This window comes from Lepidochelys kempii, chromosome 13, assembly GCF_965140285.1.
Source record: "Lepidochelys kempii isolate rLepKem1 chromosome 13, rLepKem1.hap1, whole genome shotgun sequence".
In the NCBI taxonomy this organism is placed as follows: domain Eukaryota; kingdom Metazoa; phylum Chordata; order Testudines; family Cheloniidae; genus Lepidochelys; species Lepidochelys kempii.
In genome coordinates, this window is record NC_136392.1 from 9,010,002 (window position 1) to 9,026,218 (window position 16,217).

General features: G+C 39.4%; 1 protein-coding gene across 4 annotated transcripts in view; it reads right to left on the reverse strand.

Moving 5' to 3' along the window:
• Positions 1-16,217, reverse strand: part of CDH4 (cadherin 4) — a 664,040-nt gene that overhangs the window by 60,880 nt on the left and 586,943 nt on the right. For all 4 annotated transcript variants that reach the window (XM_073309188.2, XM_073309187.2, XM_073309190.2 and 1 more), the window contains one exon: positions 11,928-12,065. In XM_073309188.2, coding sequence (XP_073165289.1) covers positions 11,928-12,065 — 138 coding nt within the window. The remainder of the gene's footprint in view (positions 1-11,927; positions 12,066-16,217) is intronic.

Here is a 16,217-nt window from a genome sequence, read left to right on the forward strand (position 1 = left end):
TGGAGTGGGAAAAACAATAGTAAACATGAAGGCCTGGCTGCTTAGAGAAATGTGGAATAGTGAAGAATAACTAAATAGATAAAATAAATGGCAAATAATGAATGGACCTTGGGGAATGAGAATGAGAGAGACAGAGAGGACTAGAAAGAAAAGGAGGAGGAGGACTGGGTCTTTTCTGAGAAAGAGAGAGAGAGACACACACAGATACACGGGAAGAGACAGGGAAGAAAGAGAAGAGAGGAAGGCTGTGTTTGCGGTGTCAGGGATGCATGTATGCGTACATGTATCTGATGCTTGGTGCCAGGAGAATGGTACTTTTTCTTTTGCAGTTAGATTACTTTATTATTGCGAAAAGCCGAACAGTTTGAAAAGTTCTAGCATACTTAAAAAAGTCTTTCTATTTTTAATCCTTCCTAACCCTAACCTGTTCTGACCCTTTCCACTGCAACTGGGGAATGTTAAGGCATCCTGGACAGTAAGAAATATTTGATAAGAGAAAAGTCACAGCACTACTAAATCCTCTGCTAAGTTATTTTATTTAAGTATGTCACTGAAGAGTTTATAACTGAAATGTGCTTAACAGAATTCTGACTATATAGCCTCTTATAATGGCAACCCTTGGAAGCAACTGTTTTTAGGTCAGTTAGATTTTAATACTAAGTCAACAGGATGTTGAAGAATTTTTTTTTTAAAAAAAGCCCAGCCAAAGAAGTTAGCATATTTCAGAAAGAAAAGATTCATTTTTAGCCCTTTAAGACTATGGATTTACTATATGCATCCAAATTTCTCAAACTCAAATCAGAATTACTAAAATAATCCATTACAAATGGGTATTTGCCCTGAATTTGTTCTGTCAGTTGTGTCAAATCTAGCCCTATAATGCTACAGCACATTTTAGTGTGGTGCCCTGGTTTACAAAACAAAGGAGCCAGGCATGGTGGAATATAAAGGATATAAAACAATGCATCAAAAAACCACAAGAGATACAGTCTTTTTCAAAATTCCTAATTATGGATTGATGCTGAAGGTAGATTAAAAAAATGGTCCAGGTGAGGGCTGCATGGCATTTTTGAATAGGAAAATTAGGCTGATACTGTCCTCCTGAAACTGATCAAATGAGACAGTTTAGAAAGAAAACATCTGAAATCTCAGCTGCTCTGCTCTAAACTGCAAAGCCAGATTTAAAAAACGATGACAGTTGGAAGTACAAGGAGTATTGAATTAAGTGCTGCGTTGTTGACCCCATTTGAAAATCATTCTCTAACTCTGACAAAGCCTGCTAACATTCAGAGGCATTTGTATTTAGGTCAATAGCTTACTCACCCTTGCACTGATGGTCTAATGAACTATCAATGTTGTAGCATATATTGAGCAAGTTTCACAACTGTCTTTTGATTTGGTGAGCCTAACTTAACACATGCAGTTGAAAACCTGTGCATCTCTTTGGTGTGCAAACAAAGGTTTTGCATAAGCAACTTGAGCATTTAAGGGCCCAACTATTTGTGTTCTCAAAATGTGTCCAGTTGTGCAGTCATCATTTGCACATACAACACTGAATGCACAAAATCAGAGACCAGCTGAAAATGTCATCCAAAATTTACTGAAGAATAATATAATATGGCATTCAAGAAATTAAGATTTTTAAGAATCCTAATTTGTCACCCAAATTTCCAGGCCACACCAACACTTTGGGTCAAGGTTCTAAAAACAGGTGTCTAAGTTACACAAACACAAAATATAAGTGTACATATGCAAAATGGATAATTGAACGTACAGCAGAATGTAGCTACGTATTTTGCATGTCCAGATTCAGGCCCAAATCCTCAGCTGGTGTAAACTGACTTCTTTCTAATGCTTTAGAGGAGCTATGCCAATTTACACCCAAAACATTAAAGCACATGCTTAACTTTAAGCATATAACTCCATCCCACTCAGCAAAGTACTTTAAAACATGCTTAAATTCCAATGAAGTTAATGTGATTTAAGCACATACCTAAAGTTAAGCATGTGAATAAATGCTTTGCTGAACAGGGGTCTAAATACCTATTTTTGAAAATCCCCCTGATTTGGAGTTCTGAGACCCAGCAGGAAATATTGGCTTTCTATCTTCAATGAAACTTTCTCAAAAGCTATTTTTTGATAGAAAGAACTAAGAAGACACCACGGGTTGTGGTAGTGGTGTCTAGTAGATACACATCAGTTGGATGGAGAGCACTGGTGTTTTGCCTCAGGACTTACCACTCAATGTAGGTAGAGTGGAGATCATTTAATTTAATTGTGGACATTTTATCGGCAACAAATGGTAATGTTACATCTCATTGCACTTTGGCACTGGCATCTTTTTTACACTCTGGACATTTCATCCACATTTTTACATAATGCATATTACAAGGGTATGGTTTTATGGTGTCTTACTCCAGACCCCATATATATATTAAATGGAGAAGGAAAATTGTGATGAGACACTATTAAATGAGCTATCACAGTAGGAGATGTAACACAGCCAGATGTTGCAAATGAAATGGCTCATGACAAATGGGCTATGACAAGATAATGAGAGAGCGGATGTGGTGATATAGAATGTGTACGCTCACTTCAATATACAGCTTTAGTGAGCAGGTTGATAATATTAAATATGCTGCATGAGCCAACAAAAAACATCATGTTAGAATATCCAACATCCCCGAAAGATTATTGGGTGTTACTAAGGGTATGTGCACGCAGTTCATTCCCATTAATGGGAATTACATACAGGCACAGAGAGGACAGAAGAGGTCTTAGTGTTGTAAACTAAGGCTGAGCATGTATTTATGATGTATCCATTCACTGGGGTTATGTTGTAATTTTTGGATTTCAACCACTTATGTGTTGTGAAGCAGGGAATGAATAGTGCCATGGGCTCTACCTCCTGTCTGGCATTGTAACTCTAATTGGCCAAAACTGTGCTTTCTAGTGTAGAAAGAGATGGTTGCATTATTCTTGATTTTAAACCAAGAAATACATGGGTCCAATTTAAGAGAGATCAGTCAAGCATTTTTTACTGCCTTTTTTTTGCGGGGGGGGGGGGGAGGAGAGAGGTGCAACAGGGAATTGAAATCTGTAATGAATTTGTCATTTCCATATTTTAAATGCACTGGTTTTTGGCAATTTACAACTCTAAGGTCTGAAAAATTCATTATTAACTTCCATCAAGGGTGTTCCTGAAACCAAAATTACTTAATCAACTCAATTTAGCTTCTTGCGTAGACCTAATTCAGAAAAACTTTATCTTCCTGAATTGTTATTGCAATTAATTTCTTTCCCCTTTTCTTTTCTGCAGCAGATTACGTTACAGTAATTAGATATTTTATAAAAATGAGTTATATTCATTGAGGGTAGCTTCACTTTTACATTTGATTAATCATATTACCACTGAGGTCTGGGGTTTGTCTCCAAGGAAAGTTTAATGACCTCATTTTAATTCTTCTTTTAACCACAGAGCAGGTATAAATGAAAAGAAATAAAATTATCTTGCCCCCCCACCCCACACGCAATCTCAAGATTACATTTGATGGTTTTGCTGTGTGACTGACCCATTTACAGGGAACAGTCTATCTGATTCTAATTAGATACAGGGCAGAATCAGGCTAAATAGAGCCTTGACCTGTCTCTTAGTAACCCAAGCTCACTAGAGTGGTGAGGAATCAGTGCTATTGGAGCAAAATGGCAGCCAGTTTTTAATACCTTGGATATCTAATCTAGGAATAATTAGGCAGTAAAAATACTAAAAACAAATAACCAAGCCAAAAGGCACTAAATTTAGATTTAAATTAAAGGATTTTATTTGTAAGGAAAATATATCAGGGAGACCAGATGTTTGTGGATGTGTGTATAATGGGATCATTAACTTATATCCCTTTAATTAGTTTGGAGGCACTCACAGCTGTGGCCCCACCTTGTGGCTACATCTGGGGATTAGCTGTGCCCCAGTCTGACACCCCCTTCTTCAGTTGCTCATCCCCATGGTCTCTCTCTCTGAACTTGGGCTGATTCCTCTTTGTGACTCAGCCCTCTGGTCAGGTCACTATATTCCTCCCTTTCCAGGATTTCAAAGTCCCCCGGCACAAACTGTCTATCTGCAGTCTGGTATCAGAGGGTAGCCGTGTTACTCTGTATCCACAAAAACAACAAGGAGTCCGGTGGCACCTTAAAGACTAACAGATTTATTTGGGCATAAGCTTTTGTGGGTAAAAAACCACTTCTTCAGGTCCATTTCCAAGTCTGTGCCATTTTTCCAATGGCCAGTAGGGGAACCCAGGCCCCCCCATTACTCCGGGTTCCTACCCATGAACCCTATGCTCAGCATCCACAGTCTGAGGTGGGTGAGGCATTGCTCGGACAAACTAAATGCTTTCCGAAGGGTGTCAGAGGAAGTGGACCCAAGTTCCAAAGTTTGTACTGATTTATGGAGTTTTGTTCATTCTGTAAAAAGGTGGGAACATCTGTGCAGGTCAGATCAGTATACGCTTCAGATTTCCAAAGCTTTGCTGGTCAGACTCAGACCTGGGGTTTTGGGTTTGGGTTTGGGTCCATCTCTAAGTGTCCAAAAAAAGCCAGTGGGCCAATATGAAAGCTGTGGTGCAGACCTGGATTTAAATAACTTCTTAAAACTTCATTTTAATCAACAATAAAGATATCCGATCGGCATCAGTCCAAAGTTGCACAGGGAAGGCTGTACGTCATATAAGAGGAGAGAGAAAGCACATGTTTGACCAGCAAGTCCACTCTCTCCTTTTGCTGCTGTTACTTCTGGACCAACAGCCTTGCTCTACTTAATTATTTATGACAAAGTTTTTCAGGAGCACCTGGAATATAATTAAGGGCAAAAAGACCAGTTCAATTTAAAAGCACTGAATTATTATTCAGAAGAACTAACCTGATTTGCAGTTTCTAGACTTCATGGTTTGTATATTTAATTGAAATGCACAGGAGATTAAGAATATGTTCTGGTAGTAGCCTAAGCACCTGGGCATACGGGTTCACTTGGATACAGTGATTTACTTAGGTTATAAGATGACAGCTCCGTGACTGCATATACTTTACAGTGTACTTTGTTCCAACTTCATTTTGAGTGAAAAATGAGTAGAAGACTACAATCAGCTGGGGTTTTCCATGAAAACACAATTGATTTTTAATAATAAATCTCATTTGCAGAACCTTATAGAACTCACTGGTTAGCTTTTATCTATCAATCAGTGCAATAATGTAGATTTCTTCATGATGACAGGAGGTCTTTTGCCTTGTCAGCTTTGATCTGTGCTGTTCACCTCTATCTTCATTTTTGTCTCTTGTGATAACTGTTTCCAAGTTGTGCTGGTGCCACTTTGGTGATATAAATTATTATTATTTATTGTTATTTTAAATCGAACCCCAAATTTAGTCTCACATTTTCTGAACAGTTGACATGCAATCATGGTGAATGCATATGCAAATGGCCACGTAAAGGGGCTGCACCACCATTGCACATGCAGTCATTGTATATGCATTGGCAAATTAGGCAAGTTGTTCTGAATATCTAGGCCCTAAATCTTTTCCAAGTATGGACACAACTGTTTTCTACCATCCCAGTCTGGGGCAGACTACTCTTTAGGATGAGACGCACTGGTCAGTGTCCTGAACCATCACTTCAGAGTTAGGTAAGTGTCATTATCCCTATTTTACAAATGCGGAACTCAGGCACACACAATAACCAACTTGACCAAGGTCACACAGTGAGTCAGTGGCAAAGTCAAAAACAAAAGGTGGGTTTGCTGATTCACCGTTCTCTGCCCTAACAGACCACATAGCTGCCTTTTCGATTCAGATGTCTCTTTTTGCCATCAGTCATACTTGACATTTGCTTGATCCGATTGCTTCAGCCAAGTATGAAAAACAGGTTACTAACATAATGTTACTTAGCAGCCTGATATGATTCCAATCTGAAGCTATTAATTAAATATCCATGTGAAAAATCATCCAGTCAATTTGGCAGAACTGCTAGAGACTACTTTTTTCCAATGAGATATTTCAGTGCACTGGTAATGAATGTGTATGCATTCCCTTCTACAGCTAGCCAACTCTTCTGCTCAAAGCAGAGTGGGACTGGGTCATGCCCTCCTCTCTGTCATGCCCCCTTTGTAGAGCACAGCAGTGTTCATCGTACTTACCTGAGGGCTTGTTGGTGTTATTCCAGAATAGCTCTTTCTGCTTTGAATTCACATCCTACCTTATTCCAGAATAACTTGCTTGTGTAGACAAGCCCTTATAACAGTCCTTGTGTTCCCTGAGTATAAGGATTCCCACTGTGAATGGTATCTAAGCTGGGCATGCAAAGTGGGAGAAGTTCTTTGTGTCCATTCCCTTTTCTTTTCTGCACACTTGTGCAGGAGCCAGGCCGATCTGGTGTGTGTACAGCCCCCCCAAATTGTAATCAGGACTGTGATTAGAGAGCACTGAAAGGAAAATGGTTCCAGAGGCATCCCCTTCAAATATGCTCCTTTCTGCTTTGACTTTAGCACTGGAATAGCAGATTCTTAAAGCAGTGCCAAAGGGAAAATTTTAAAGTAGCTTTAAATAATACCTCCTAAGACTCAGGAGCTTAGAGAACTTGAGTAGCCCAGTTTCTGTCTTTCTCTATTATTTTCCTCCTAAAGGACATCTTGATTGCAAGGCAAGTTTTCCCAAGAATCCACAGCTCTGCTAATCACAAGCACTTCAGCCTTGCTAAATAATATTTCCCTTCCATTGGCTACTATAAAAACAAGTTCTGCACAGTAGGCAAATTTAAAATAACTTTTAATTAACGTTTAAGTCACAGAAGTCTGATCATGCAAATTCATCTGCATCTCCACTTTGTGCCTGATTGTTCCTGATTGAATATGATAAAAATAGACTTCATGTGAGTCAAGTGTGGGCATGGAACTCCCTTTATTTCTCCTCCTCTCTGATTAAGCATTTACTTACTTAAAGTGGAAACCCTTGGGTGGCTATTAACTGTATCATGGGTAAAACTGTAGAAAGGCATCCTGTCCCGTATGTAGTTATAGTTTGCATTGTAATTAAATCCAGTTTTTCAGTGGGCAAATAATGTTGTCTTCGAAAATCCAACCATTTCAGTGACTTACATACATAAGGATCGTCTGGGACTAGCCAACATTGTGCTCCCAAATCCCAGTTCAGAAACACAGCACTCATCAATGTATCATTCCCAGAATCAATGCTAATTTGTGTGACATGATTCGATGCGCCTCCCGTGTCTGAGATGAGAGTCTGGCCAGAGGCATAGTTAAGGTTCTGTGGAAATGCGCTACAACTGTAACTTTTCTGATCATGAAGGATACTGGATAAGTGCAGATAATAAAGGTCTGGGATAATATAGGGATTTTTCCATATAATTAAAATATCTCAGGGAATATGACCTTGTTTTCGATAACAAGAAGTTTGGATAACTGAGCTTATACTGTACATTGATTGCAATATCTCAGTTCACTGCAACTGTCTTTGTGTCAATTGTCCTGGTAAAACTCCCTACTGGACCTTTTCAGTCTAGTTCAGTTGATTTCAGTGAAGCTAAGACAATTTATTCCAGCTGAGGATCTGACCAATGGGTCCCAATAGACAGCTATCCATATCAGAAAAACCTCTACTAGAATTGGGTCTAATTGCTACCTTTGTTGGCACTACAAGCAGAAGGGGCAAAGACTGACTGAGCAAGAAGATTAAAAAAATGCTCTGATCCCTAGTGGAGAACCATCCAGGACTGGGCGATGCACATTGTTCAGGAACATGGAGAAAGTTACCACAGCCAGTGCTGTTCCCTTACATCTTTTGCAGACAGAAAACTTTAATCCCTCGGGCTAATTCTGTTAACCTTTCACAAGCACTAGAATTCACACGAAAAACATTTTCGAAAAAAGAATGGGTTGCAAATACCCATCGGTTGGTCAGAAGAGTTTTCAGCAGTTTATGGCACTGCACAGCTTCAGTGCACTAAACACTTAGAACTGACCCCAGGAATTACTGGGTAACTATCTAAGAAGATCTCAAAAGTTTCATGAGGTGTCATATTGTTTCAGTGTAGATCTGGCTGTTCCAAACTCAGAAACATCCAACAGGATGCTCTCCTACTGCCAGCTGCTTTCTGCTGCCACAATGCGAGATAAGATAAAAGAGAAGCAGGTAGGGTAGGCGCAGTAGATGGCAAATAGATGGCAGTAGATGGCAAATCCCTCTCCCATATGGCTTCAGAACCCTTTACAAGAGAAGGCAAGGTTCTTTTTTCTCATCATTCTACAGGCCCTCTCTCCTTTCTCTTCCAGGTGCTATATTAAGGGATACAATCAATACTTTGGTCCAGTATCAACTTAGAAACCAGCCGTTTCTGGATTTTATCATACCATTTTCGCTTTATAGTTTTAAACAGCTCTTGCCTGACTTTACTATTTCTCTTTCATTCCACATCTAGCACAAAGCTTTTATCACCGTGCAGCTGTGACCTTTTTTTGGGTGCTCTTTAACCAAAACCTTTTTTTATCATAATATAAGCTTTTTTGTTCCTTGGTGTATAATGCTGACACGCATAAATCTGTCACTTGGGCCTAAAACTTCATCTGATATATATTTATTGTTAAATCAGTCTTACAAGCAGACAATCTGCCTGATTTTTGACCACCACTGTGGTTGGTTTTCTCCTCCTTTCCAGTTGTTAAATTTTACGTAGTAACTTTAATTCCTGCTGCTGAACACATGAGCTGTAACACCAGCATGTTGCACCATCCTGCTAGGCTATATTTACAGCCAGAAACTATTAAGTCTAAAACCACCCCATTTGAATGACAGGTAATTTAGGAACACTATAGGGTGTGCTTTTGTATGTTTCTGCGCTGAATATCCTCCTTGATTTCCTCTCATCTGGCAACTTTCCAAGAGCAAACCACCATTTCAATTGTTCAGCCTATTTTGTTTTTGATTGTATTTCAATGCAGAAATATCTTTTAAGAGGCATGGTAAACGCTTTTTTACCCTTAAAGAAGCTGTGGATTTAGTGGAATCTTTTTTTTGGTTTAAAGCACCAGGGAGGCATAAGAATACATTTCAGAGTTGGTGGGGGGAGCAAAGCAATTCACTTCAGTTTTAATGAGAATTATCAGACTGATGATTTTACCTGTGGCATCCTCAGGTAAATGGGATCTTTACTATACCCAGGAGGATACAGTATTAAAGATCACGTTTACTAGAGAATCATCAGGTAATATCACTGTAAAATATCCTCAGGGTTGAATTATGCACAGTCCCACTTGGTGCTGTATAAAGGGCTCTTTTTTGCTCTTGCAAAACTCTGTCTCCAATGATTGAAATGATGGTACAAATCATCCGGGGATAGACCAGGAATGGACCAAATCATTTCTGCTTAGGGGAAGAGTGGAATTTTCTGATCCATTTAACCTGATTCTATGGATAATTGTCTTAGTAGCTTTTATCCCTTCTGGATCTGATGCATGCTGAGACTTGAAATACTCAGAATTTACCTGAATGCAATTTTCTGTGAACTCCCCTTTGTCAAATTCAGTTCTGGATAAATAAAGTCCTGGTAAGATTTTTAACATATGCTCTTTTATCTCACAAGTCCCACAATATAAATACACGGTTTCCTCCAGAAAATGGTAACAGAGCCAGATGGCCACTCATAACATGATTAATGTTAGTGCCAAGGAGTTACCAGTCACTTTAAATTTCCTCTATTAACTTTATTTGGAGACAAGTACCAGTTTTCCTGGGATATCTTTAAGAAATTCACATCTGTGCTTAAACAACTTGGCCACTAGATGTCAGCACTTTTTCACTCAAATTAAGGTGGAAGAAGTATTTACATGGCAGCATAAGGTTCCCCCAAAGTATTAGCATGCTGGGGCACATATATTTTTATGGTAGAAAGACTCATTGCTTGGGATATTGAAAACCAGACTGGATAAGACTCTACAAATTGTACAGGAGGAAGCAATCCTACACTGGCAAAGGAAAGGACTAGATAACCCAAGATCCATCTCTGCGTTATACGGTTGTACTAGAACTGCATATGTCATATGCTGAAATATATTCTTTAATATACTAAATGGAAAATACCCCATTAAATGTATTACTATGACAGACATCATCACACATACCCTATGGTGAGCCATACTCTGTATGCTCTGGGCTAACAACCTCAGATACTGAAAGCTGAGTTACTTCCATGGCAAATGCTGAGTTTCGCTGGGTGCCTATGGTACGCTCTCTTCCCTAACATCAGTGAAAGATGAAGGAACTCAGCACCTTCTCTGAGACACTCAGCATCTTGCAGGTCTGGAATCATGAGCCAAATTGAACTTTCAGTTACATCTGTAGAAGCCCAGTGAGTTCAGCAGAGTTTCATGGATGTAACAGGCCAGAGTTTGGCTTTATGCTAACAAATATTGATAGTACCCTTTAGAATACCCCCCCCCCCACTGTTCCTCAGACGTTCTTGTTAAACCCTGGATTTCTGCTGGAAGTGGCCCACCTTGATTATCATACACACTGTAAGGAGATTGATCACTTTAGATAAGCTATTACCAGCAGGAGAGGGGGGTTGGGGGAGAGAAAACCTTTTGAAGTGATAAACACCCATTTTTTCATGGTCTGTATGTATAAAACATCCTCACTGCATTTTCCACTTTATGCATCTGATGAAGTGAGCTGTAGCTCACGAAAGCTTATGCTCAAATAAATTGGTTAGTCTCTAAGGTGCCACAAGTCCTCCTTTTCTTTTTGCGAATACAGACTAACACGGCTGCTACTCTGAAACCTTTAGAATACTATCATTCAGTATCATACACAAGTAGTATGAACCCACTCCATATACCTACAAGAGCACTCAGTGACATGATACGCAGTACACTTTTGGCTTTAAGTGGTGCTGAAGAAAAGGCACAGTTCCATCTCTCTGGACTCTGTATTCCCATAGCTACAGTGATATTCAAGTAGGATGCTCAAAGATGCTACTTTGAGCTTTGGTTGCATTTTGAGAAGTATGTTCCCTTTACGACTGAAACTTTGCTTTTCTTAATAGCTGACCTTATTAGAAATGTAAATATCTCAAAGCGAATAAATTTATTATCTCTCATTATTATTTCAGCATGACATCATTAAACACATTCAGAATACTGCACTTCTCAGAGTTCCTGATATATCATTAATTCCTGCATTTATTTTTGGTAAAGAGATCAATTAAATTCTTTTATTACCTTTTTATCTCCCTCCCCTCCAACCCCCCCCCGTTCCTTACATTACCCTGTCCATTGCAATCTCTTTATTTTTCCCAGTCGAAGAAGTCAGACCAACGGTCTTGGAGCAGAATAAACACATATTGCACTAGTATATGAAAGATTTTGAGCTAATTAAAAACAGATGCACTGTGGTTTAATGCATTTACTGCCTGCACAACAAAGACATCTGTTAAAGTTATCAGTGAAATACGTATGGGTGACTAACTGCTACCATTCAGACTATTTATTTCTTCTTTTGAACTTTAATCCAACCTACAAAATATAGTTCAGTGTTTAGCTCATAAGTAATGACTCTGATATGTCTACACCCACTTGCTGTGACCCCACTGCATCCTCCTTAATGAAAGTAGACACTATCTTTGCCACATTCTTTTAGTTTCTTCAGTATCTCAGTGAAACTGGTAGCCAAACAGTGTTGCTAGTTCAGGAATCTCTCTCTCTCCCTCTCTCTCTCTCTTCCCCTCTGAATGTCTTTGTTACACAGTTATTTATCAAGTTTTTTTCTGTCTGCCAAGACAGCAAACAGAGACGAGTGACATCAAATGTCCATGAGTTACTAACACATTGTGTATGCATGCATCATTGTGCTGATGTATTGATACTCACAGTGCTGGCAGTGAATTCTGGTGGGTTGTCATTCACATCTGTCACTGTAATGATTGCAGTTGCTGTGTTTGAGAGACCATAGTTAAGATTTCCTTCCATATCTGTAGCCTGAACGATGACTGTGTACTGCTGAACTTTCTGGAAGAGACAAAAAAAGAGACAAAAAAATACCATTTAATATGTCTTGAGCTATTCCACCCCACACATCTGTAGCTTAAAGGAATACCAAGAGTTATTTGGACTCAAAATGTCAGTAACAGGGTTGGGCAAAATTTACCTTCAAAAATTTTTTTTGATGAAAAATTTGGTAGTTGACTAAGCAAAAATGTTTTGCAAGTGTCTGCTTTTTAACATTTTCACTTTGTCAGAAAGTGCCTTTTTTGGCTGAAAACAGAATATTTTCTTCAGTTTTTAGCAGTTTTTGGTGACTGAAAACTGACATTTTTTCAGTTTTTGACAGAAAGGTGAAATGTTTCCACTGAAAGTTTTGCTGAAAATGAAACATTTTTAATGTTTGTTGACATTTTCTACAGGGAACCTCTTCCAACTCGCTCTGATAAACTGGTTGTATAAAACCTAGGATTAGAAGAAATATTTTCATTACACACTTGAACAGAAATAAAACTCATCACAATCAGTTTTTGGGAGTCAATCATTCTTCTGCAGGGTTTGAAAACTAAATGTTGCCACCACATGCTATTTCATGAGAAGCAGAAAATGAAATGACTATAAATAAAACTGCAAACAACTACTCTGTTTTCATTGTCCAACACAAATGAAAAATAAAAAATAAAAAGGAAACACATAGCATAAACATGAAAGAGTAAATAATATTTTTATAATCACTTCAGTTTTGATAACCTGGAAGGGGGAACTGACCTCTCTCATGGACAACCATGGGATAAGCTGAAAGAGAAATGACGACTTTCCCTCATGGAATTGTCCATTGGAGAATAGGACTTGCCATGTAGAAACAGCAAAGGATTTCAGCCTTAGAGATCCCATGAAATCTGCACAGATCTTGGGGATTCAGTGGAGCCCTTCTGAGCTAGTTCTAGTGTCTTTGCTGGCCCTTTGGTTCCTGGACAATGCAGCTTTCCCTGCTTGTCACCGCTCCTGGGACTTCCCCTTTAGATTGGGTTTTCACAAAATGGAGGAGAGGGGAAGAGTTGTACAGATGCAGGCTGCATTAACTTTTAATGCAGTCTTCATGCAGTTGGAAAAGAGATGATGCATGTCCCCCAGCTGTGGCCCAGACCTTCATCTTCCTACCCGCTCTGTATATGCAGTCCTCAGACCCACATGCAAAGGGGAAGATACAGTCAGAGAGGGTCACCTCTATGTGTGGCTCATGGGTGAATCATTTTCCTCCTCTAGTCAAACCTTGGCATTCTTACTAAGTTCTCACTTATCCTCTATTCAGGCCAAACTAAGTAAGGATTTCAGAATTGGACCCCTACTGAACTGATAGTGACATGAGGAAAGAAGTTAAAATGTGTTATTCTTAATCCAACGTTTTCCCTACAATAAAGCAAAAGCATTTCACAATCTACGTGAGTAGCAGAGGGTTTTCCACACACAACTGTTCTGTGTATCAGAGTAACAGCCGTGTTAGTCTGTATTCGCAAAAAGAAAAGGAGTACTTGTGGCACCTTAGAGACTAACCAATTTATTTGAGCATGAGCTTTCGTGAGCTACAGCTCACTTCATCGGATGCATACCGTGGAAACTGAGTCTGCTGAGTAAAGTCTGCTGCAGTTTCCACGGTATGCATCCGATGAAGTGAGCTGTAGCTCACGAAAGCTCATGCTCAAATAAATTGGTTAGTCTCTAAGGTGCCACAAGTCCTCCTTTTCTTTTTGTTCTGTGTATATCTGTTTTCTCCAGTTCAGTCTCTGTAAGTGACCCATTATCATTGAACTGCAGCATAAGAATGTTTGACTTGGTTTTCATTTCAAAAGACTGGAGCATGGGAACCCAGAGCGTATTTAAAAATGTATAGTGACATTTATATAAAGCAGCCTAGAAAAAGGAGCTTTTTTATTTACACTTTTGATGGTAGAATTAATGTCAACCTAAGATGCCTATTTCTTCTTAATCAAGAGAAGGGCAGTATTAAAGCACTAGGGAAAAAAAAGATATAGGATGCAAAAATTTTGCCAGACAAATGACAAATTTGTACTTAGCCAACTCAGCAAGGTCAGTGGGAAAAGCATGCTACATATGAAAAAGCAATTAGAGAAAAGCTAACATTCCTGGTAAGGGGGCTTTTAACAAGGACAGAAAGTGTAATGCAACAAATCACTTATTGGTTATTGTTTTACCTGTGCTATTTTTCATTAGCAATGTGCTTTCAGTCCCATCCTTACTGGGAATCATTTAGAACTGAATTGCCACCAAGCGCTGATCTGTTTCCTTTATTAATACTCACAACAGCCATGGGTGATCAGGGAGGAGTAAATTAACATTAATAAATAAAAAAGAACCAATTCAGTGTTCGCCGCAAACTCCAGTTAAACCAAACCTAAACTTTTTGGGTGTTTACCAAACAGATTGGTTAATTTGAAAAACCACCTTTAAAGAACAAACTGTGCATATCAGATGTTAATCGCTTAACGAACTACTGGAAGGCACGCATACTCTGTGGTGATGAGGTTGGTATAAGAATCTATATTGACTAGCACAGAAATTGGCCCTCACCTTGTATGTGTACAAAACGCCACAGGAATCATCTACACTTCTGAATACTCAGTTGAACCAAGACAAAACTCCTAACCTTTAGAGTTGCATCCAGTGATAACTCTCCATTTGGGACTGCATGATGTACTGTTATTATTGATCAACACAGTAATAACAGTATGCAAAGCAGGCTAGAGATATGTATGAAAACCAGTTCCCTGGCCTGAAGCATGGGCAGTCTAAATGATGTGAAAAAAATGAGGAAGTGATCCAATCAAAATTAGTGTGACTGAAAGGCGAAGCTAAGCATTAAGTCACAATCGCTAAGCGCGTCACGCTGCCATTCTTTGGTTCACACGTCTGTACTGCGGTGGGAAAGATACTGGAATTTGTATGTAATTTGGGAAAGGTGCTTTTGAGGAGGGATGACAAGAAGGAAAAGGTGGAGGCATGCTGAACTGTAATCAGTGGGCTCAAGGCATATGAAGCTACATGGAAGAAAACCAAGACACAAGGCAACTAACTGAGTAACTTGGGGGAAGTAAAGTGGAGACTGAGGTGAGTGAAAGGAGATAGAGGCAGAGTGTTACACAGGAACTAGTATGTGCAAAGGCTTAGATGGCCAGGACAAGGAAGGTGAGGGAAGCCAATAAAGAGAACTGAATGGGGAGACGGCCATTGCTAGAGCAGCTGGCATGTTAAAGTGCATGTAGGTATGATGTTTTTCTGGTGCAAATGAGCTGAAACCCTGTTTTGTTTCCATCCGCTGATGTTCTGTGTAGTTATTTCAACCTAAGAAAACTGAAAGAGTTTCTAGTGAGGATTTGGTTTTGGTCGATTTGGTTTCCTTTTCATTGTTCAGATATTGTTGCAATAATGGAACTTCCCTGTCCATTTCTTCCTTGCTGGTGTAAAATGGAGGCCCAAATTTCAGCCCTACCCTCACTCTGTGGGCTTTCAGTGACAGGTGTTAACTCTTTGACTGGTGTAACAACACCTGACATCACATACCAGCTTTCACTGGCTCACTGTAGTTGAAACCCATGTTGCAGGCAGAAGTGGGGCCATGTTAATTCACACTGCCTGGGATGAGGCCTCCTGTTTTTGTATAATAAAATACCGGGGAGGAATTGGTCAAGGCACAGGACTGTGTGCCAGGAAACTGTGGTTAACCCTAAGGTTTCCCATCTACAGGGATAATAGTTTTCAGAGGAACAGCCGTGTTAGTCTGTATTCGCAAAAAGAAAAGGAGTACTTGTGGCACCTTAGAGACTAACCAATTTATTTGAGCATGAGCTTTCGTGAGCTACATCTGATGAAGTGAGCTGTAGCTCACGAAAGCTCATGCTCAAATAAATTGGTTAGTCTCTAAGGGATAATAGTGCCGTCCTCCCAGGCGTAGTCCATTAATGTTTGTAAAACGCTTTGAGATCCTCAGGTGCTGTAGAATAGAAGCACAGTGTCATTATTAATGAATGTGCTCTCTCTCTCTCTCTCAAGAGAGAGAATTTACATGACCGATATTAGTGTTTATATACAACCCAGTGCTCATGTGCTGACTCAGTGGCATAGCTCGGAGTGGAAATTTGGGTGGGCCCCGACTTTCGGGTG